The sequence below is a fragment of the Rhopalosiphum padi genome, chromosome 4 (genome assembly GCF_020882245.1).
Source record: "Rhopalosiphum padi isolate XX-2018 chromosome 4, ASM2088224v1, whole genome shotgun sequence".
NCBI lineage: Eukaryota > Metazoa > Arthropoda > Insecta > Hemiptera > Aphididae > Rhopalosiphum > Rhopalosiphum padi.
Genome location: NC_083600.1, coordinates 13,437,518 through 13,464,376, shown reverse-complemented (window position 1 = coordinate 13,464,376; position 26,859 = coordinate 13,437,518). Strand labels below are relative to the sequence as shown.

Genomic DNA, 26,859 nt, shown 5'->3' with positions numbered 1-26,859 from the left:
AATTATAAAGTCAGAAGAGGTTTTCCAAAATTGTTCTTAGCTCATTTTGTTATGTATATTAAGTATACATATAATTAGAGAGTAAGACTAATAAAATGCAAAAAAAAAAAACAATTATCTTTAATTTAAAGACCGTAATATGTATAGGCTCATACTATAGGGTATACAGTGGCGTAATTTGGTCATGATTATCAGGGTGGATGAAATGTTTTTACAACCCTACTACCCAAAAAAATTGTATTTTTCATAAGCATCTCTTTTCAGTGCAATAAATGTATGTAATCATGTAACACGGAAACAAAAATAATTACAAAATATTCAATTATATACAATAATATTTATTGTTAAATCAGTAAATAAATGTAGTTAAAAAGTTAAAAAAAAAATAAAGGTCATGGGGGGGGGGGAGATACGACACCCAATCCCTCCGTAATTAAGCCATTGTAAGTATACCCTCTACCTATAACCTATAATATAATATTATATTTTGACAAAGGATCGCAGTGGTGACAATAGTTTATAGTAGCTTATTTTCCGAGGTGCATGTATACCTATATCACGTTTAAGTGCAAGATAGGTACATTAAGTATTATATAAGTTAGAGCATAGGTGACCAAACTTCTTTTGGCAGAGATCTACTAAAAATATACTTCACCTTTGAGGATCGATTTATATAAAGTCGTCTGCGCGATCGACCGTTAGGCCGTCGCTGAGCTTTAAAACTGATAAGAACCTAAGTAATAATATATTCATTGAAGGGGTGATAACCGGGGGGGGGGGGGCGTAGACTGTGACATGTCTGTTTTCGGTAGCCAATAAAACGCATTTTCTTGTCAATAGCTTGCGATGAGCGGAGTACCTAATGAATTTATTAATTTCACAATTTTGTGGTTTTTTTTATGCGTTCGTCATCCCTATTGGGGCAGTAAAAACTGAATTTAAACTTTGATGGTAGTTTCTGGTAGAAAATTAGATCTAGTTGGTAGGTACTTTAGGGGTCAAAAGTAAAATATTCATAGTACTATGATACTAGTTATGATAGGGTCGGTTAGTTTTAGCATTAATTGACGAATTATTAGTTAAAGTAATATTATGTTGCTCCGCTCTAACAGTTTTAATAAATGCATTGCAAGTTAACAAGACTTGCAATAACTGCAAATTGCATCTCCATTTTATTTACAAGACTCGTAATTTGTGTTTCGGTTGTATACAGTATACCTAACTACTTATAAGTTATAATTATAAAGTAAATCTATTTAATAAATTGCTTATTTTGGTAAGTACCTACTACCTACCTAATTAGTTTTATTTAGGAATAATAATTCATTTAGAACGAGTACCTACAGCCTATAGGTGGACCAATAAAAAAATAAATCATTATTAATAATAAATGAGTGGTATAAAACATAGTGATATTAAAGCATTTTTATTTTATCCGTAAGAGTTCAGCTGATTATCCATATGTTGGTTGCAGGTATGTAAAAAAAAAACTGGTGAACTTGAAATTAAACATTTACCTAAATTATATTTTGACGGAGTTTACAATCGCCAAATAAAATTGATCGAATATATAGATATTAAATAGCCGAGGACAGTCTAACCTGACTTATTGTTTATCTATAATTAAATAATACATCATTTTAATAATCTTATAACTACAATTTATTTATCTATGATTTGTATTTATATTTTATTATTATTCTGAGTTAATGAAACCTTATAAATTATAAGTAATTATAAAAACGTTCCTATTAGCAAATTAGTAAAGTATTGTATAAAAATAAACAAAATCCAAAAAGTACCTAACACAAATTGAGTCCCAGTTTGAATTTGTATCTAAGGTACTTTTATATTTTTAAGCTGTATAGTTAATGACTTATTGTTATATAATGCATTTTTTTTTATTGCAAAATAGGTACTTGAGTCATTTTTTGGACAATAATTAATCTGTAGGTATCGGAATTAATTTTATAATATTTTAAAACCAAAATATCATGCAATAATACCCATAGGTCTAAAATAATTTATAATAGTTATATTTAATAAACTAAATTATGCACTATGAATGAGAATAAATACTAAATAGATAGTTACTTACCAGTTAATTTTAAAATGAGTATATATTTACAATTATTTTGTTTTACATTTTTTCTGAAATTATTCGAATTAAATTTAAATTTCATATATTTACCGAATAATAAAATTATCAATTAAGTTTCATTAGTTCATTTCTAAGTTACATTTATACATTGTTAATGAACAGTAGGTTATTAGGTTACTATTACATGTGAAAAAAAAATAACAAGACCGCGTCCCAAACGCAATTCATTCTAAATGGTACATTCACTCAACTTGGGGATTTACTCGAGTTATATTTACCTTTCTTATTGGTCACTTATTTTACTTAAAGTTTTTTTCTTAAAGATAATATACGAATATGTCACTTAAAAACACTATCATCTTTGTAAAATCGCTTTTACTCTCTTTTTTCGAACTACATTAAGCTGCGTTAAAGTAGTTTCACAGTACAATAATAGGTATAGACGTTTATTTTTAGCATAATAATACCTAGAAAATAGTTTTAAAACGAAATAATTATTTATAAATAATCGTAGTTATCGTCTTTAATATAGGTAAGCAGGTAACATGAGTTTAAATAATACATTATAAATGTTGGACATTTTGATGAATCAATTATTTTACTTCTATGTTGAGGATAAACAAAAAATAATGATGTCGCGAATAACATCAATTATTATTATCATCTATAATACCTAGGTATTATATGAACACAAACCTTTTATAACTAAAATAAATAAAGAAGGAACCTGTATATTAAATATCGATGTCAGAAACATATAAAATATTTTAACTATATAGGTTCTACTTAAATAGTGTTTGATTTTATTAGTAATTTACTTCCTTAAATATTTTACAACATGTATCTATTGAGTATTGACTATTTACAGTAAAAAATTTTTATTCGTTTGGTGTTATGGATTAGGTAAAATTCTACAGTTCTGATTCTTGAGTGTAATATGCCAATATACCTAAAATTTCAAATATTAAATCGAATATTTTGAAAAATATTAGTTATAACTTATAATAATACGTAGAAAAATTTAAAAATCTTCAAAACTTACTTATATAATATTGCAAATCGTATATATGAAGAAACTACAAAAAATTTTCATTTTCAATGAATAAATTTAATCAAAAATTAAAACTTCCATACGAGTATGTTAAACAATTTTACATTTAAAAATTAAATGCATATTAAAATAGAGGTTAGTGGTATTATTATAATTTATAAATATAAAAATTATTTTTTTATACGTTTGGACGAGATTTAGAGCCTTGGAAACAAGTGCACCAATTGGCTCCAAATATAAGCACCTAAATACCTAATCATACCTATTCCTTGGAACTCGGGGGGGTGTATTATAATAGCTTTGTTAAGCTCTGTAGAGGTTGCTGTAAAGTAGCTCACATACATGAATATCATTTTTAAATTAAAATTTAACACATTACATAATATATATTATATGATATTACAGTGATTTACTCAATGATAAAGACGTATTCTCAACACCTACTGTACAGTAAAGCAGTTAACTATAATATATAGTATATTATACTTTCCTCCTTTTCCGATAAACTAAAAAGACTTGAAAGACTATGTATTTTTTACATTTTGTAAATAAGTTTTATTGTTTTAAGAACATAAATAGTAAGAAGTAGCTAGGTAACTTATATTGAACTATATTTTCCTATTATAAATTTATATTCCTTTTATTTACACAGGCAGGTAGATCATCGATCCACCCAAAATTTACTATACACATATTATGCAGTCATGGAGATAATAATATTACATAAACCAATCACGTTAATAACTACTTATGTATTTTGAGATTGTGGCCTATGTGTATTCACAGCTGGAAGCTGTATACATAGGTATACATTGAATTATGATAATAATAATGTAATGACGCATCATCTTCGAATCTCCATACCTACAAGATAAGTTGTTTTAATAATATACATAATCTTTTCATTTCTGATTTAAATCCGACTAAAGACCATATCATAAAACTACTTCAGCATCAACCGAAATAATATATATTTTATTTACCTAGATTTTATTTTTGTTGTATCATTATCCATAGATAAAGTGGAATTCGAAAGTGTTGCTTATACAAGACGCATGGTATTATTATAATAATTATCCGAGTATAAGAAATTGCGCTTAAAAAAACATTATATTTTAATATTTTATACTTATAGCCAGGCATATATAGGTATAATTTATATATTATTATAACATACCGTAACGAATCGTCGAAAAAACAAAACGTTGTCATTGTCATTATAATAGGTATACCCATGTTGCTTATTATTGTTTTATACCATTATACCTATGTTATACAATCTACGAGGTGAAACGGAGGCGTTATATTTAGGTAACTATATTATAATATATGTAATATTATTTGCAGAAATTTCGTGCTACCACCTCATATTCTGGAGAGTGGAGGGTAAATCTCGAGAGACTTTTTTTTCACTCTGGTTACGTTTTTGTACTGCAGTCATTATTGTCTGCACATTCAGTGCTTGTTTAAACTCCCAGCCGTCCCAGAATAAAATTGGGAATTGCAAAAATAATAAAAATATGAATATTTTTCACCACATCCCGATGAGAACTGCGTAAATATAAATATATTACACGTTTGTATCACACTTTATCAAAAAACATAATATCATGTAATTTAATATAACACGCATAAGTAGGGTACATATTATACTATAATAATTAGAATTTTTTAAATTGTGGTAAGTGCTCAACTGTCGGTATGTAGAACTGCAAATGACCAAAACAACGTGGTTGTACAAGAAACAAATTAAATTTTCTTTTTATTATTATATTATTTATTATGATTATTACTAATGTTTTATACTTACATATTATGAAGGCGCGCCGAGTAGTATTATTGTCACCAAACAATTAAACGACGAATATGTAATATATTTGATCATCAATGTTTATCCAGATGCCGCAGATAGGTTCATTAAATATTATTATAATATCTTTCTGAATTTTTTTTAACAGTTTTGGTTTAATTCACTATAGTGTTAGGTATAGTGACTGCAATTGATCCGTGAGATACATACGTGGTAAGCGAAAAATAATTTAAAGAAATAGTGATATATTATATTAATATACTCGTATTACTCATTGAGACCTATTTTTATTGCGTGGACGGCAGCCAGATGACTGTAATGTTAAATACATATTTAAATCATTCAAGTTAAATGTAAATAATATACCTAGTGACGCGAATATATTTAATATAATAACAATGATAATACGCATAATTTAGCCGGAAAAGTCACGTTCGTGTTCAAGTTTAAAAAACTACGCAGGAGAGAGCAATAAATATAATATACTTAGGATAGGTCTAAATAATTCTATATACCTAGCTATTATAGCTACTTAATGTGTTTATGCGAAAGTATGAAAAATATTAGGTTTTTGTTGTAGGTATTGGGTGATATTAAGGACTTAAGATAATCTCGATGTATCACCGACTTACTTCCGAGTTATAATATTGATTTTGAGTATATTGAATATAATATTATAATTAGGTATATTAGATTTATATATGTGGGAAGCTACATAATATTAAGAAATTAAAAAGATGAACAAACATCCGTATTATACTACCGAGAATTATTGACGTAATATGAAAAGCCTTGCACTCATTTTTTGGGCTGGTAAACGTATACGTTGTAATCTTGGAGGATAGGAAATGAGCAATTCGGATCACAATAATACAGTATATAAAGCAACGCAACGTCAATACACAAAATTCAATATATATATATATATATATATATAATATTGTAATAATATCAACGAGTATTGTTTTGGAAAAAAAAAAACGTAAAGAAAGACTTAACATCATAAAATATTGTTACAAAACAAAAGAATACAAAAAAAGCATAAGTTTAGTATTCAATGGAAAAGAACGAAATGAATATAATATAATTTTATATTTTGTAGGAAAGTCACGACGATACAATGATCGCGTGGATGAACCTATATAATTTGACAGATCGCGGATATCGTTCATTTGACCGTGTGCCGATGGTGATGGACGTTTCTGAGTTTCCGAAGATTTGCCAACGTGGTTGCATCGTCCGGCTGCAGTCGTAACGCGTTCTTGTACGAACGTTCTGCCTCGTCTAATTTATTGTTGATGTGAAGTATAGCTCCCAGGTTGCTGTGGCTTGCCGCGTCCTGCGGAAAACATATACGATATAATATTTGTGTCGTTTGTGTCGCTGATGATAATCACCAACGGTATAATATTAAAACTAAAGATTTTAATTTATTTTAATGCACTAAAAATTTATAAAATATAGATACTCAGAATAAGGAAATAATATTTAACAAAAATACAACAATAAGCATTGCCTTTTAAAATATTATTATTGTTTATTAAATATAATAATTAATAATATACGTAAACAATTTCAAGTACCTATGTCTCATGAATACTATTTTAAAATTACAATAAGATAATTAAAATAGTTATTTTTCGTTTAAATATTCGGTTTTCGTATTCCAATTTAGAACTTAAAATGTCTAAAGAAAAAATTATATATTTATATATATTTTTAGTTTCAGTTTAAACTACTTATGAAAAATGTTCTATTTATGTTCATTCATACATTTTTAACTACAAAATAATTTGAAATTTGTATGTAAAATTGACGAATTTTAACATAATGTTTCAAAAAAATTATGATTATGTTTAATATTTTTTAACGGCAGTTATAACAATTTTTGTTACAATTATTCATTTTTGAATTGCAATAAATTAAGCAAATTTATTTTGTAAAAACTAGTTTAGAGTAAAAATGTTCGTTTTCCCAATTATTAAACAAATTATTTCTAATTTTGACCTCCCAAAAGTACTAATTAGATTAACATTCCTGCCAGAAACAATATTGAAATTGAAAATCAAAGCATTTTTTTTTCTATTAGCACATAAAAAAAAATTACACACTGTAAAATCAATACATTCATCGTTCTGCTCAGAATTAGCGCGACTGGTCAGATATTCAATTACTATTTCAGGCCAAGTTGGCAGGTACCAAACATTTTATAAAAATACAATTATAAATATGAAAAAACACATTTAATTTTTTAAAAGGCAGTGAATTGAACATGCATATTTCTCTAAGTTTTCTGTTAATATAATTAAACCTATAGGTATAAATATAATATATTATACTTTGAAATCGATAATGTCCAAAGGAATTTAGTCGCTAAATCACATAAAATTTACTTTACCGTAAGCCATGGCATACAAAAATACTTTCGATTGTATGTAATATGTATCTATTATTATTTATTATATAGTACTCTAAGGCACCTGTTGAATGATCAGTAACAAAATAATAAAAATGTTTTATAACTTATATAGATAAATTATTATGTATATTGTATATATTTACTCATCGTAAAAAAAATAGAAACCTAATTATTATAATATATTTTTAAATAATTTAATATTCATATTATATTAAACGAATCAAATCATCTGTCTTTTCACTCAGAAAAGGTTTTTAATATTGTATAGTATCAACTATTATTAAATTATTTTTTATTCGCATAACGATTAGGCATAGCACCGTTTATTCTTCCGTAAGCTAATCAAATATTATATTATCATATACATTTTAATCGTGTTAAATCGCGCGTTTTCCGAACCACCACACTGCGGTGAGCTCTATTTATGCGCGTGGTTTAATGCTGTTTCCACGAGTTAAGTGGATTCATATCCACTACTTTAACGAACATCGAGTTATTTATTATTTATGATATTATAGGTAGTTATTATATTTATGTATTTTATATTCACGCGTGGGTGAGACCAGGCGCAGAGGATGGAGAGCAATTTAATATTTAATATTATATATTGTATAATATGATAGGACTGATGTATTATGATTTATGATACATAATTCTTTAGATTGTAAATAAATAAACTTTCAACTTTATAATATTATATTTTTAATCAAATTCTTTTAATCCGACATCTCAGCTTTTCACTATTACGTCTGTTTCATCTAATTATTTTGGTCAATTATATTGTTTAATAATATACTTTTATTAGATTATTATAGATGAATATAATCATTAGATAAATATAAAAGAAGATATACATTATGGAAATTCAACAGTAGAATACATACGGATCAACTGCTGTGACATTACTTTATAAGGATATATTGCTATTTAAATTTGTCAAATTTTACGTATGTGTCACCAGTTCCACACATCCATCATATTATTCATATTGGAATAAAAATTGTTTTTTTTTTGGTAAAGACTAAGCATATAATTATTATACATAGCACTAGCTGAATAACCCGGCTTCGCTCGTGTGTTAAATAATCGATTTGTATAGGTATACATTGGTTTTTTAACTTTTTTTTTATTATAATTAAACTATTTAAAGCCTAGCCATGTAATATAATCGAGTATATGTATATAATTTATTATAAATTTTTATAATTTAACTATTTTAACTTAATTTATGATATTTATAATTTAAATGACAAACAAAATTAAATTGGAAATAATAAAAGTGATTTACTCGTAGGCTCATTTGGTACAACATTGTGAAAAAAAATCGTAACCTTTAAATATAAACCACCCTCTCTCTCCCTCAGACAAAAAAAAAAATGAAAAATCAGGCGACGTGGTGACACTTAGAAGAGTATTTGAACAAGTTTCATCCGAAACGAAACACTTGAGACTACAAAATTTATTAAAACTAATACTTAGTGTAATAAACAAATCATATTACTAGGAAAATATGATTTATATAGGTTAAATTGTATAAAAGATAAAAATTTCCTAGGATATTTATTATATCGCCCCCTCCACAATTATTATATATTAATTGGGAGTACAAATATCTTATGGTAATAATACCTGCATAATATTATATATGTCGATAAGAATGAAAGCCGACTTGACTTATTTTTTTTTTGATATGATTTCGACGAGGATATGATTTTTTTTTTACCTATATAATCGTTTATAGATATATAATATTTTAAATTAATAATAATAAAATAATCCCTTAAATAATTCGAATCTTTTACGTGTGCGTAAGTTGCGTTGTATTCAAAGTGTATTATAGAATACTAGCTGCTTGCGCCGACCCTACAATATATATCACCCGTTAGCGATACCGGAATCGAATTTTCCCATTAAAATTCGGCGGAGCTTGAAAAATGTCAATATCACGCAGTTCGAGTCCGAATGGGGAGACAATATATACATATATATATGATTATTGGATAAAGTTTTCATTCATTTTTTTCTGGTATGTATTGACAATCCGTCGTGGCAAATAATTCAACTTTCTTTATCAGTAATTATACAATTTTTGTGTTTGTTTACCGTAAGAACGTATAATCTAAAAATTTATAATATTATATTTTAGATGAATAAAAGTTTTTATTAACGAAAATTAAAGTTTAATTATATTATGATATAAAAACGGTGTGACTTTTTACGAACTATATACGGAATCAAATAGCCTAAAACGTTAGCTCATAGTGCTCATACCACTACAAAACGTACGTTATTGCTGTCGTTTTAAGAATTATTGAACCCTCTGGGGCTTTGAATCGGGTTTTAGACGAAAAATACCTATTATAAAAATGAAAAATGATATTTTTTATGTCTGACCGTCGAGGTATTTTTTGATCTAAAACAAGAGCACTATATTGGTTGGTATAGAAAATAACCCTTATTATAGTGGTATAATATGTTTCAGAATTCAACGGTCAAATATCAAAAATGCACTGATTCTGTTGTTTTATAATAAAGGTACCTTCTATTTATTACAAGAGACAAAATTGAAAAAAAAATTATCAGAATTAAAACCGAAATATTTTTGTAATATATACGAATGGGGTACAAAAACACTAAACACAAGTTTTACAACTTCAGGGTATACATGAGTACTACCGTATATTATGTGTGGATATTGTGTGTTTCTTTAAATTATTTATGTAAATAATTATTTATTATGTAATATATTACATATATACTATAGTACAATATAATAGTATAATTCATTTAAAAAAGTGTTAAAAAATGATAGAAACTAAAAATTTAAACGTATCTGCTGAATATGAACTTACCTGAGGGTAAAGTCGTACGGCCCACCTGTAGTACTTCTCCGAGTCAAACGTTCGGCCAGCTTTGCGTAGCGTCGTGGCTGTCTTGACCACGATCTCGTGGTCATCGGATGCCAGCGCCGCGGCCGCCTCGTACTGATCCACCGCATCGTCTAACCTGCCCATGGAAGACAGGAAATCAGCGTACCTAGTCCGTACCACTGGGTCGTCCGGCGCTGTCCTGTGTGCTTTGCCATACCATTCTTCCGCCTCGGACACTCTCGACCTCTGTCATACGGAAAAAACGTCAAAACACTATTACATTATAATATTATATAATAATGTACGAACTAGGTTGGGATTTAAATTTTAACGTTGTCTATTATTTTTCAGAATAATATATTTTTCGTAGTAATTATTATCGATTTTAATTTTAAAGGTTTTTAATACCTATATAAAAACCAATGATAAAAAATAAATTATAGTAATTATATTTTTTGTGAATTAATTTATAATAAGTTATATATTATATTGATATAAATCATTCGTGTTAGAATACATGAATTATTCTGATAATTCTAAAATATTTTTGTTTTTTTTTTTAAATTTTAGCTGTGAAACTAGGATGTACAATAATATCGATAACGCCAAACACGGAAATGATCTGTAAATACATTTGCGAAATTTTCAGCGATATCTACTTATCAATTCTGGAAGAGGTTTAGATATATCTATCCTAGACTTTCAAACTATATATAGTACCCATCAATCATTAAGGTGGACAAAAAAATATGGAGGCGTCTAGTACTTGAAACATTTAAAAGTATTCAGTATTTTTGCTTATTAAGAATCTTAATATTATCTTCAAAAAAAAAAATAGAAATAATAAAAACTATTTTTTAGAATGATAATATTAGTATATGTTGAAAATCTAAAATTTCTACGGTGATTCTTTTCTAAATTATATAAAAAAAAAATCATCAGTTTGGTAAAATTGAGATGTATACCGAATACTATAATGGAGGTATACATATAATATAAAAAAATATAAATATAGTAATATATTATAAATTTATAACGCTATAAAAATATTTACATGCTGTCGCTGTCGTAGAAATAGAGTAACACTAAAATAATACTAATTATGTCTAATGACGACGAAGGAAAACAAACTATACGCAATATTTGGCAAACACAATCGTGACTACCCGACCTACCCTATACCATACTGCAGTGAGTCTGAATGTAGCTAAAGTATGACGCTCGTCGCCCTTAACAACGCGACTATGTGTAAATGGTGTATACAAAACGAAACGTGCTGCTTTTTTTGGTTATGATTTTTTTTTTTTTTTTTATTAAAAATAAATAAATATACAATTTAGACCGATTATTGATTTAAATAAACAAATTACTGAATGACGTGAAGGAAAGAGGCAGTGACATTAATTTATTCAAAACGTGTTGTTTTAAGCTATGTTTTCCAAGTTAATTTTTCCTATTTTATGCGTAGGTACAAATGTAATAAATTTTATAAATTTTAATTTATAATTAAAATTCAATTAAGCTCCTAATCCTTTAATTCTCTAATTTTTCCTTTTTTGTAACAGGATTTTTCATAACGATTACGCATTTTTATTTTATATATTTTCTACTTGTTAAAACTGCTTTCATACTCTTAGTAAATAAGCTTCTTGAATCATTATTTAAAAAAAATATAGTTAGAGAATTCGTATAAATGTTGGTATCAAATTAAAATGCACGATTTTATGGAATAAACTCGCAATAATCGTGTTATAGTTTTAAATGTATATTTCAATATTTTTCGTTCATCTATAAATTAATTATTATTTTTGTCGTATTACAAATAATAAATATCATAGAACGTGGTGATATATTGTTCTCCTCGTTTAGTATATAAATATATATAAGTGCTTAAGTTCCTATGTAATGTCAGATTATTACGACAAAAGTATATCATATTCATGTATATACAATATATATAGCTATAAATATGATGACAATATAAGCCATGGTATAGGTATTAATAATTATGAATATTTAAAAAAGACATTTTTTAGTGTCTTTTTCTAACTTCAACTACAACTCAGCATAAGCAATTAAGAACATTATATAATAATAATGATAGTATTCCTTATTTCCGCAGTCTCCGTGTAGGTATACCTTAGACACATAATATATATTATATTATTATTAATAATATATAGGTATACTATATCACGTCGTTTATATGTATGATATATAGTTTTGTATACATACGATGTATTATTATATTATATATACGTGCGTATAATGTAAAAGCAAAATCGATGACGGCGTTGAATTTAATTAAAACCATTACACACCGGTGGTATAATCGGCTTACACCGAGTATACACCGAGCACGCGTAAATAAATTTCGTATTTACCGCTGCTGCAGGGACTAGCCAGGGACCAGAGAGCCAACATTATCATTATTATTATTATTATATAGTCGAGAAGTCGGGCGAAGTCTATAATCTATACGCGTATTGTATTTGCACGCATTACAATATAATATTATAATGTACTATATACATTATACACATAATAAGTACACAATATAAATTAATACATTATGTTATATATAAGAACTAAAGAACAATATCGGCTCGTCTGCAGGAGATTTTATATTGTATTCCCGTCACAGAGGCTCAACAATGGCGTAAACAACACAAATCGTTTGAAAAAGGATTAATAATGAATACCTATAACATATAAACGAGCGAATTATATGGATACCGTTCTAAGTTATAATAATGTGTATGCCATATAATGTGATATAATGTGATACATACTTATCTATCGTTCATATGACTTACTTAATAATATTGTCATTTAAAAAAACGAAAATTATTTTCTCGAAAATGTTGATTTGTAATGACAAATTAGTTATGTTGACATAATTGTAAAAAAACATTAATAATTTTTGAGAATATGAGTGTTCTTAAAAAATAATTATCTATTGTTTTCCGATAAGAAATGGTTACGCTGAGCATATTATATTTTATGACACACATATGGGATAAAAAAATGTCAGTCGAGTGATAACCGATGGTTGTAAGACGAGTTTAAACTTGTAACATCGAGTCTAAACTTGTTAAAATATTTCGCACATTCTGAGTGCGAAGTCGTTTCAATTTAACGCAGAAGATATAGTATTTGAGACGTCTTGAAAGTTTATTTTTATACTATAATATACCTATACATATATGGTGGTGAAATACGGCAAGAAACCAATTAAACGAATACACGTCGGTGAGATTTGATCCGCGGAAGGAGGGAGGCAGAGTTAATAAATCGAATGATTCTCCAAGTACCTCTATACATATTGGCATACCGCCGTATTGGAATATAATATATATATATATATATATATATATATAATACCGAGTAGAAAACCTTCCCCTCACTATACACCTCATATATTTCGAGTATTAAATCACATATTATGAGTGTGTGTGGAAAAAAAACCCAGAGCAATTACGTTTTTGGCCAAGAGATCGCCGTACGTCAGGAAGGCGGACACATCTGTTGGGTTGACCCGAAGCAGCTGTCTGTAGTAGAGCTCGGCTTCCGCGTCTCTGCCAAGCGCCGAGAGCGAGTTTGCCAAGGCGTACAGCATTGCCTGAAAACAGAGATCATCGATTTACTTCTGTGTAATATATATGTATATAAACTGCGGCGATGACAATAGATAGAGACGTAAAAGTATTAGTCAAAGGTTATTGCACCGTGTATTATATATTATAACTTTAGAAACCATTCAAGTATATGTACACTATAAATTATTATTTATACGCGTTGAATATGGTTTATCGTTGACGCAGTATAATATATAACGTATGCATCGATGTTATTATGGAATGATAGATATATAATTTGTAATAATTTGTATAGGTGTCCTGTAGTCCGTGTACAGTGTATTAAATAAATAATGTAATCAATAATTGAATAATGTTAAAATTGCATACTAAGATCTATATTATATACCTATTATAATAATGTATATACATTAATTATAACATTCTACGAATGCAGTCTATTAATAATCGCACAAACAAGCTTTACCAAATACTTAAACAATATATTGATTTTTGAATGAAATAATATTATACATATATAATATTATACACTCAATAAATGTTATATATATTATAATTTATAGATTTATAATTAGACTCGGGTAATGGATTTTAAAATTTAAATTTTTTATAATATCTTACATGCTCAATAATAGGAATTATATACATACTTTCATGAAATTTAAAAGTTCTTATTTGTATGTTTTAATATTGTTGAAACCAATTTATATATTGAATGATTATTGGTAGTTGTGTTTTATATTATGTACAATTATAATAAGTTGTCAGTTACACAGTTATAATATAAAATGATTTTAAACCATGTTATGAAAACTAAAAATAAATTACTATACATCATATAATATTATTTTATATAGCGGAATGCTACCGCGTTTTACATGTTTTTAATTGTTTTGTAAATTTCAGTAGGTATGTAATTGTTTCCTTTTTATATTCATTTGAACGTTGTTTTTATTATTATAATAATTATTTGTAAAAAGCTTATCATTCTGTTAATGTTCGATATCATTCGAATGGATTCATAATATTTTTCCGAGAAAAAAAACCACGTACCTTACATTACTATTTAAATAAAATGAATACCTATCACCTTAAGCCTTTTAAAAAATAATTAATTTAAATATATATATATATATATATATATATATTTATACGTAAAATGAAGATTATGTATAATATATATTATATACACAAACACAATTTACATATAATATAGCGTTCAACCTTTTACAAAAATAAAATTAATTAAAAAAATATATAGATGTGAAATGTACTTAGTTTCAACTTTCAACTTAAATAATGTCACCAATGATAATATAGTAAACTAAACAAACTGACTGTTATTGACGTATTTTCTCTCTTCTTGTAAGGTAGTAACTATTTATAATAATATATCCCAGTCACTCCGATAAGTAATTACTTTAATAATTGACGTTTCTATAATTTTGACATAATATTATATATCTGTCCTATATTTCAATTTGATACAGTCTAATGATGATGGTTTTTAATAATAATAAGTAATTACTAATTGATCATCCCATTAGGAAAAAGGTTAATATTGTGACATTTTAGGTATAAAAAGAGATAGGTTATAAGTAATAACTATAACCAATAGGCATAATTCACATAAGTGTTAAACATTATACGGTATAGACTATAGAGTATACTTACATAATAATTCTATATTATTATGTTATTCAATAATAAAATAATATAAAATAAAATATAATTATTTTAATTTTATAAATGTATTATCCTTAAATATTTAAATAGGTAATTTAAAGACAAATGAACAAATGATTTAAAATATATGATATAATAAAACTAATCACTTAAGACTTTAAATACAAATCATCACATAACAAATTTAATGAGTACGTACGATTGACATTAGTTATTACATTTTTTTAAAATAAATATCAAGTATATACCTAATATATGTATTTTTTAATATTTTATGTTGAATACGGTATCATGATATATTATCATACTATTTTGTATTATAATAATTCTACTATTTAAATGATATTTGTACAGCCTTTTATAGTTGAATGGATGATTATAGTAACTAACAATATAATTATTACATGGGTCAACACGCATATTATAGCTGAAGTATTGTATTGTAACATTTGTAACCGAATACAATGTAAAGTAAACGTATTTAATTATGACTTAACTTCCACGAATTTAAGTGCAAGCATGTATATACTGCCTAAATAGGAAATACATACAACTATAATATATGTTATAGCGTATTCAACTTATAAAAAAATTTACATTTTCAAAGCACGCTCGTCAAGGTAATGGGTTTTTCTATACTGCCACGGCGAAGAACAATACGTGTGTACAACGGCTATTCTTGTACACACGACATTATGAAAAAAGCACGTTTGGAAGGTTTCAGTTTTGAATTTTCAAAAGAATTTTAACACGTACCTATACGCGAGAAACATTGTTTTTTGCACCATTACCGGTCGGTCATTGTTTTGCACATACTCGCGTACAATATATAAGTCGGGAGCTACTCGAGTACAAGTTTTGATCTAGCTAAAGTACCAGAGAGAAAAAAGAGCGGGCCTGCAGAATAGAAAATAAAAAATATAAAATACAAAAACACTTGCCGGATAGGTATTGTTTTTAGAGTGAACTTTTGAGACGACTGTTGTGTGAAAACTTGACGTCGCACTCAACATCCACTTGGCCTTGTTTTACAAAAAAAAAAAAAAAACCAGTGGGGCGGGGAAAAATATTTTGATTAATTGCTGTAACTTGCAGCTTTTGTTAGTCGTCTTTATTAAAGAAAAAAATTCCTCAGGTCATTGTTATATCCAAAAACCGTGCTGTGCGGGCGACTACGACGGAGACAAGTCTCGTATTCGTCTTCTTTTTTTCTTTCTAATTATTAATAACAACAACGTTTAAGAGGCAGAAATATTCCGTGAAAGACAAAAAGACGCGACGCCCCTTCCTGCAGCAGTGCCTGAACAAAACGCGAGGCCACTGTACATATAGTAGGTGCCATTAAAATACGCGTTTTGAAAGAATCGAAACTGCAAGTTGGTTTTCCGGTCCCAAAGAGGAAACAGACAATAGATTCGCTTTTGTATTATATTTAATTAATTTGATTCCAAGCAGTTGTTTTCCGACATAATATTTTCATATAGTTTTTTTTCTTTTAGTCTTTTTTTCTTTTGAAAACGTTTCAAACGAGAAAGAAGGGCAAGTAGTTTTTTATTTCGTTTTACGGCGTATGAAAACGTTAAAAATAGTCAATATAGTTACACCTGAAAAAGTGACAATATTCTTATTGCCTATAATATTAAATATTATATTATATTTTCTTATATATGTTCGATTTTTTTCGTCTATCGTTATAATAAAACAATTTATTTTTACAATGATCATCGTGTAATATTTCTTTATATTTACATAACTTCACGTTTTTAGTTTAATCCAATTATGTTCTATTAATATTAACCAAGATAATAATAAATATTTATGAATTTTGGATTCTACAGTAACAGGACATAGTAAACATGTAGGTACATATATTATTATTATTATTTGATAATTACAATTTATAAAGCATTTCAAGTGTTCTAAAGCGAATAAATGCATATAACCTAAAATTCAAACATCAACTATAATTAGTGTTTTCATTATAACTAGGGTTACACATTTAAAAACACAACCATGTGCAAGATTATTATTATTTTTTTATTTAACTTACACGAGAAATAGCATACTTGGCACGTAATTTTAAGTATAATTAATTGGCTTATGCAATCGTTAACTTTTAAAATTAACTTTAGGTACCTACAATAAATTAGTTAATTGCTATAAAATAGCTGGGTATTTTAAACCATTTATCACGACTGCTGTAGTCGTCCTTGTTATATAAACTATATTATGTATATGTTTATCATATATATTATTATTTCAGCGTTAATAATTTAAAAAATAATTGGATTTCAATTGTTCTGAAAATCGACAGGTAAAATTAAGAATTATATTATAATATATCGCATTTTGTCCAGGAATGAATGACAATTTAGAAATACACTAACCAACAGAAATGGAGATGCGACCATACATTTGAAATTAATTAACGGTTAATTGTTTTACGTTTACATAATTATTTATTATTTCCCTTATGTATTAAAATGTGAGATTTTATATTTAACAAAAATTATAATGGTATTATGTCATTTAAAATATGATATGAAATATATTTCGTTTAATATCAATTTTATAAAGTTATAAAACGTGACACTACTATACTATGTTCATATTAATGAACATTTTATAGATAAAATTAGAGTTTAATTATTTATATATACAAATAAATAATTATTTTAATAATGGTAATATGATTATATATATACTTATAAGTTATAAGTATTATATTTTTTTTTGTTAGGCCAATAATGCAATTTTAAAGACATATATAAATAATATTTACGCCTGAAACCATTATGCAAATATATACACTACTATAAAATACAGTATTTATAATATAACTCAAGTCAGATTATAGTATTATGTATTTATTATATATTAATATATTTATAAACTGTATTGAACCACATGCATGCAGTGTGTTCACAGTGTTCACACTAAGAGGTATCACTAAATATTTCAATTAGATGACCATTATATATTGAAATGGAGTTTTTGCGGAATGAATAGGAATAACTACCGAAATACCTATTTTCAGATAAATTTTAAATTATTAACCCTTTCAGTACGCGTATGCACAATAAGACTTAAATTTGTTTAAGTAGCAAAACCATTTTTTTTCTACAAATTTGGTTAGAATATTTTTTTTAAAACTATTTTTGTTTAAAAAGTATTTTTCTTATTACAAAATTGGCAAATGAAATTTAACGTAGACATTTAATATTTAACAATAATTAAAAATAAGATATACCTAACTATAAATATTGAAGGTAATGAAAATAATGAAAATGTACACACTATGAATTGAGATTTAATTATTTGCAACTATTATGTTGAACTTATTACCTAATACCTAAATTGTTCAACATTTCTGGCTCGATGTTTCTAAACGTTATAGAAATTCTATTGATATGACGCGTTTATTTGGTCTACTTTCAATTTATTATGAAAACAAATGAGTTTTTATTTATGTTTTATCTATTATTTAACAATATTGAATATATTATTTCGATTTTCAAGTTTGAATTGAACATAGTTAAAATTTGATCAAAATCAGACTATTCGTGAATATTAAATTTCAACGTTCAATTTCATTTGCCAATTTTGTCATATGAAAAAACGAGAAAAAAAAGTCTAAAATTAACTACCTAAATGTGTAAAAAACAAATGATTTTGCCATTTAAAAAAAGTAAGTTAAATTGCGCGTTTGCGTGCCGAAAGAGTTAAAAACTTGAAATTTATCTGAAAATAATATGTACTTTGGTAGATAATTTATTTTTATTCTCCACAAATCCCATTTCAATACAAGATTATCCTATTGAAATATTTAGTGGTACTTCTTACCGTGAACAACTGAATATAGGTACTGACTTATTATAATTGATTTGTACCACTAGAAAGTCGGTTGTTTATGTATAGGTAAAAAATTTAACCAATGATTTTTTTTAGGTACAAATCGGAAAAAATAAGACCAGAAGGAAATATATTATATTATATATTATGTGTATATGTACAGTGTGTGTTTACTTATTTATGTTTTGAGTATATTTATACATTTCATATGCTTTTTAGTATATTGTTTGGATAAATACGAGAATGAACATTTTCATTATGGCGATTGTCAAAACTCAAAATATGTTTTTATTTGGTCGAACACACAGTTATGTTTATATATTATTATTTAAACATTTTAATACAAATAATAGTGTTTATCTTTCAAGAAATTTTGAATATCTATATCGGTGGATTAAATTAAAAAAACAAACAACACGTATTTCTATAAACTATGCGATGTTTATAGGTATAATAACAATATAATATATTCTATGCATTTAGATCAAACGCAACGGAAAATACATAGGATAAATTTGTTTAAATAAAATGTGCACGTTTTATACTGCAGCGTACGCCTTCCTTGTATATATATATATGCTACAGTTAAATAATAATATATACACGAAAGACTACCAAATATAATTCAAGTTATTTATATGCGAAATAAGACGCGCATAATATTATCGTTTGAAATTAATTACACAACTATAAAATACAATTGTTGAATTATTAAAATACGAAAAAACATTGAACTTTAAATTAAATTTTTGAAGTCTGAAAATTTAAGGTTATATAAGTTAAAATGCCTTAAATTCAAAATAGCTTTTCATTCATTATTTCATGTCCTAGAATATTTTTATTTATCAGAATTTATATTTAATTTAATTTTTTTTTATATTTATTAAAATAATATGATAAAAACAGTTTATATCTAAAGGATTGAATTATTAAATATATATCATGAAATACGTCAAAAATATGATGGATTTATGTTTACGTATTTATATAATATATATAAATATAATTAATTTATATATTAGTACATAAATGTAAAAAACTAATTATATGCATTTATATGAGTTTACATTTCTAAACATAACTTTTTTAAAACGACCAAAAATTAATGTATAAAAATTAATTAATATTTAATTACAATTATTTGAAAATACTGTAATATATAATATTATTAATTATATTTATACTACACCATTTTATTGCTCTAATATTATCTGATAATTTTAATATAGAAAACAGAATAAGGTTATCATAAGTTGTTATTGTATTATGTTAGTTATATTAATAAATAATAATGTATAAGCATATTACTTTTTTATATTGAAAAACAAACAGAACGTTTCACTTAGAATACTCAGATCACCACAGGATACACAATTATTTATTAAAATATTGTATTGTGTTTTCATTTTAATTTAAAATTTTAATATACCTTGAAGTATTAATAGATAATAGTTTTAATCAAGAAATTGAAACAAATCAAAAATTATTTTTTGAGAATAAAAAAATGTATGTATGAATACTACAAATTAAGCAAAAATAGACTGTACACAAGTGCACTTTCAAATACTGTATTACAATTTACAGAGAATACTATTAGGATAGTAATTTTAAATTACAACTGTATCGTAAAATTAATAGATAAAAAAGATATGTTTATTAGAAAAAATGAATAGGAAAGGCTTTGGTCAATACGGTCGATTAAACTCTACAAGGAATATTATAAAAAGTTAGGAAATTAAAAATGTTCAAATCCATAGCAAAAAAAGCAGAATATGATATTATATTTTTTTATTTAATAAAACTAACTATATTATTAACATCTATTTTGTTGTTGGATGAAAAAAAAATGCTGTCATTATTAATATTGTTTACTACATAGTACAAACCGAATTCTGCGTTAATGGTGTATCACTTCCGGCTATATGGCCGTTTATAATTTTATATGGAGGTTTACAATATAATATACAGTTAAGATATCTAGTGTCTACCGATGATGTTATTTTCAAATATTTCATTGCTGTAAACGACACAATTGCAGTTTTCACAATATTGGAATTTAAAATTGTTTGTCCGAATACCATTTACAACGTAATACTTTGAAACTGGCGTAAATAACGTTTATTTTCGTAACGAATAATAATATATGAAAAGCAATAAAAATAATTCGATCTGTTTGTTATAGCGATGATAAACATAATAGGGTATCGATTAGGAATATTATAAAGAAATTGGTAAACGTATATTTGTATGTAATACAATATTTATATCTATATTTAGTTATTAAAATATGAGTTTAAATATTTAGATTTAACTGTCATATAATATGATGGCAATATTGGATATTGGCAATTTTTATGAATTTCTTATTACATATTATTCCGTTTAAATTACTATCGGTATTTAGCTCATAATAAGGGTAATAACTTTCTGGACTGACTTCTATAAACATCAAATAATGTTTATTTTAAATAATAATTGTACTGAAACATATATTTATTTTATTGGACAATTTATTAAAATGTAAATTTTTATTTTCTATAACAATGGAATTAATTACAATTATAAAACAATAATGTTCGTATAAATCGGATATATATGTATATATAATATAGTAATTGTTATTTGTTGGTAATAAATAATTATTACATTTAAAAATATAAATAACTGTTTTAACAATAGTTAATTGCACTCGAATAATTATTATTTTGTATTGAAGACGATGTTATTACATTGAATGAAGATACGATATAATATTATGCTCTATAATATTGAAATAGTAGTAAATTAATAACATATACATAATACATATTAATGTAATGGTGACTATTTTAGTCTTTTATAATATTATGTAGTTTAATTCAGTTCTTCGACATACTCGACAATCAAATATACCTATATTATATTATATAATATTGAATTTACTTAGGTCGGAGATGTGCTTTTAATAAGAGAACCGCACGCGTAATACACCCGTGTATTATGTACATAATATTTATTATATAGTCGGAGAACGGCCAATTGAAAAAAATCGAGGGTGCCTGTTGTGTGCGCGCGTGTGTGTATAACTTCCTAACCGACAGCCAGAGGGAAATTTAATAACGCTCACCGTCACAGTGGAGTAGCTATACACTATTTGTGCTATAACTCCGTATCATCTGAAGACGAAGACGACGACGACGGCGGTGGAAACGGCTGTGAATAGAAAACTGCCATCCGAAGACACCGCCACCGCAGTAGGAGAGCAATCGGATTAGGCCCTTACTTTCGATATAAGCGTACCTACTATACGCCGGAGAGATGCCACACAAACATTATATACCGCCATGAGTAAATTCTCGTGAAGTATATATAATATAATATGTGTGTGTGTGTGTGTGTGTGTGTGTGTGTGTGTGTGTGTGTGTGTGTGTATGTGTGTGTAATGTGTACTATACCTTTTGGTTCTTTACGACACGCACACACGACGGCCGCCGCAACGATGAATAGACACATCATTTTGATCCTTTAACCTCGCCCTTTCCCGTCCTTGTATAGCCGATCCGTTCGACATCTCCTGAACCCTCACCCCACCCCTTTTGCTATCCGACCTTACGTGGAGGGCGCCTTATAATGTGGTTTTGATACGCACCGCGTGGTCTAATATATAATATAGTATGTACGTATATATTCAGCACGTCAGCTTCATAAATTATTCGATCTTTACTTTATTTACGTTCAATAATAGGCAGGTGCACAAAAAAAAGAGAGGGCTTTTGCCCAACGTTCACCGAGTGTGTATATAGTCGTTTTCTAATCATAAGCCCTAAAAAGGTATTTTTTTTTATCCATCCACCGCATTTTACTATGGTCGCCGTTACCATAACCACAACTACAACTACAGCTACTAATACTAATACTATACTATATATGTGTACATGGACTTCTACGTTATCGTTACTGTATTCAATACTTCGGTTTCACCGCGGATAGGGCGGATAGGTTATAATATTGAAAGGAAAGTAAAAACGAGGTGTAACACATCGGTAGTCTTTGTGAATTTTTTTTCCTTTGGCCTTTACCACGGGTCGCCTTTATATTTTATATTCTTATCGCGCACCCCGAACCGAGAAAGATCGAATATTTGATCGTCAAAAGGTGTGCGCGCGAATTCTGATTGAACCGTATAGCGTATATATAAGGTGTCGAATTCCCTGGCGAACGACCATGAATATTACACATAGTCTTCAATACTTTGGTATTTTATTATTATTATTATAAATAGCACTACAGAAAATTTTCCGGTGAAATTTAAATCCCTTCTTTCGTTTTCCGAGAACAAATAACTGAAAAATATGTGCACGGACAAGTATTATTATTATTATTGTTATAACAAAGCGGATTCACAGTAAATAAAAAAAAATGTCTTATAAATATATATCGTGTACAGTATGTACATTGTACACTATGAATATTTAAAACGTAAACACAATCCATTTTCTTGAAATTTTCATTTTTTTGGAAAAAATTCTTTTATAGTTAATATTATCAAAGCATTAAACAAAATACTATTTTAGAAAAAAATTGTTTTGTTTAATGTTTAATATTTTTTTGAAGATGTCAATATATAAATATAAAATTTCGTATGAATAGTTAATTATTTATAATTATAACTTATAAGTTATAATATATAAAGTATTTAAAACCTTAAGCATAGATGAGCGGTTGACTAGTGAACTACCGTTTACCATTTGCGGGGTATTTCATTGGCCCCGCTCCGCTCCTAACAACTATATTTTAAATGCTTATTAGTTACAAATAATTAACTACTCGTTTAAAATTCATAGAAAAATACAACAAAAAACTTAAACTATAAAAAAAATTGAAATAATTATGATTTTTTTAATTTAAAAATTTTGTTTGTCATTACTTTATAATATCTTTTTTAGATATTGAAACTTTTCATGAAAATGAGTGTTTAACTTTAAAAGGATTATCTTGTATGATATACCTACATATTTAATATCTTATAATAAGATACATATAATATTATTTATTATAGTAAAGGTAGCTTACCTCATTGCAATAAATATAAGAATGTTATTACTTGTGAATGGTTATGTTTATAGTGGATCTCATTATAACAATGATTATTAATTAATATTATTCGAGGGTTAAGAAGTGACATAATTAGAAACTCGTAAAGTTTCTAGGGTGACAACAAAATTAAATTAATATATTTATTTAATCAAAGAAATTAATAAAAACATTTAATTCACTATGAAAAATGATAAGTAATTATATACAATAAATTTATCGTGAGCATTAGTCCTAGAGCTGCTCTTTCGGTATCCTTGCATTATATTAAATTGGTATCAATATTATCAATATTAGACGATATTATTATAAAAATATGTATAATACGAACAGTGTATACAAATCGATCCGATGTCGTGTTTGTTATTTTATAAGCATCGCCGAAATGAACGTTATTATTATAGTATTACAATGACAATCCGTGCGACCGGACAAACAACGGACGTGTTGTTCGCACCCGAAATGTTTGACTTAGCAGCTTGCATATTATTAAATGCTCGTCACGTATTACCTCCACCGTAAACTATTCTCAGCCCGTTTCCTGTATAATATAGTATTATAGCCCTTGTCCTTCCGTAGTCAAAAACCGATTTTGTCCGCTCGAATCATTATGAAAATACAGTAGTGGTTATCCTGCAGTGTTGTAGCATGTAGTTACTTATGTGCGACCCTGACCGATCTATATATATATATATATATATATAAATTATATATAACCAAACGATGTTTAATTGATTCGCACGCCATAGGAATCGAAAAAAAAGAAACATGATGTTGTCTAAAATAGTAGTGTTAATGTTTGTTTTTGTTGGACGACATACTATACTATATACAACCATTATCATCATCATCATCATCATTATTATTTTTTTAACAACAACGTACGACGACGATAAAATCCCGTTTGCGGTTGCGCCCGGCGCAGCGTTTACTGTTAGAATACAGAGTGGAGTATTACATATATATATATATATATATATGATATTACGACGTCGTGAGTACATTTTTCTCTCCGGTTTTCATTTTCTTAATAACCATTTAGTCGCTGGGGAATAGGCCGGTGGAGCTCGCGAAATTTAAGATCTCAGCCACAACAATAATAAACGCCGAGTTTAGTATTTTCTCCTCTCTTGGGTGGCGTGTGTTTGCAGCAAGCATCATATTAATAACTGCACACTCTCTCTTTCTCTCTCTCTCACACACACACACACACACACACAAACTGAAGTCGAGTCGTATTGCGATATAAATTAAAATGTCTGCAGAGCCTTTTCACTGCAAAACGTGTACAATACAGTGACGTAAACGCGAAGGCGTGTATTTATGTGTGTTTTGTGCGTGTGTGAGTACGATTGTTGTACGTGCGAGCGCATCAGGCGTGTGAGTTAACGTTTCCATTCAAAAAACTGGCAGCGTGTAATGAGAATTTGCAGCTCCTTCGTTGACGCCTATTATAGCCGACGGCTACCTTCAACACTTATTGCAATTTTATTATACAGTTCCAAATTATAACCCTTTAGAAGTACTGGAGTAAAAAATTCCCGTGTGAAAACCCGATGCCACTATATAATACATAAACCTATAATATATATTGTGTACGGTACGCATTTACAACAAAGTTTGAACTTAACCAATAACATACGAAGTTTTATCATTATTATTATTATTATATACAATTATTGTATTGAAGTATTTGGTTTATACGGGTTGGGGAGTGAGTATATATAAGTAACATCGAGGAAGGCCTCGTGCAATATTCATTATTTATTCCATCAAATAAATTATATTTTATTATTATTTTCTCTTGTGTTAGTAAGTACCTACACACAACACAGTGAGATTTTTTTTTCAATCTGATGTATTCTTGCTATATAATACGACGTTTAACGTTGGTACAACTATTGATATTGGATATGCTGAACGACGACCCCTATTTATCTATATGCTATATATATAATGCGTAGATATATTAGATAGATGATTGTATTAAATTACAAGGAGTTTATTATTTTTTTTATTAGCACTTGTTATTCGAATATATGCTCTAAAAATAAAAATGACATCAGCGCCGTAATTCAATACACAGGTTATCGCCTGGAATGGTAAATGTACGTATGCAATATAGATATATCGTATATGTATAACTAGGTATTTTTATATAGTTGATTATTATTAGTTTTTTTAACACTCCCGTCAGCAAAAAAATATCGAATTTCATACAGAAATACTATAACACAATAAAATAAATAATGTACGAATGAAATATTCGACTTAATAATAAAGCTATCTTTTATTTCGTCAAAATAGTTCTAAACTATAATCATTATATTGTCGTATTTATCGATTTATATTATTTTTTCCGGCGTTAGAAACATCTATATCTTAACTGCTGTTTCCC

The 26,859-nt window shown here is 27.2% G+C and overlaps 1 protein-coding gene across 1 annotated transcript in view; it reads right to left on the bottom strand.

The window, feature by feature from the left end:
• Positions 1-5,878: 5,878 nt before the first annotated feature.
• Positions 5,879-26,859, bottom strand: part of LOC132929144 (protein O-mannosyl-transferase TMTC2-like) — a 76,222-nt gene continuing 55,241 nt past the window's right edge. The window contains exons 9-11 of the mRNA XM_060994269.1: positions 13,733-13,873; positions 10,234-10,497; positions 5,879-6,301 (exon numbers count right to left, since the gene is read on the bottom strand). Coding sequence (XP_060850252.1) covers positions 6,131-6,301; positions 10,234-10,497; positions 13,733-13,873 — 576 coding nt within the window. The 3' untranslated portion in view covers positions 5,879-6,130. The remainder of the gene's footprint in view (positions 6,302-10,233; positions 10,498-13,732; positions 13,874-26,859) is intronic.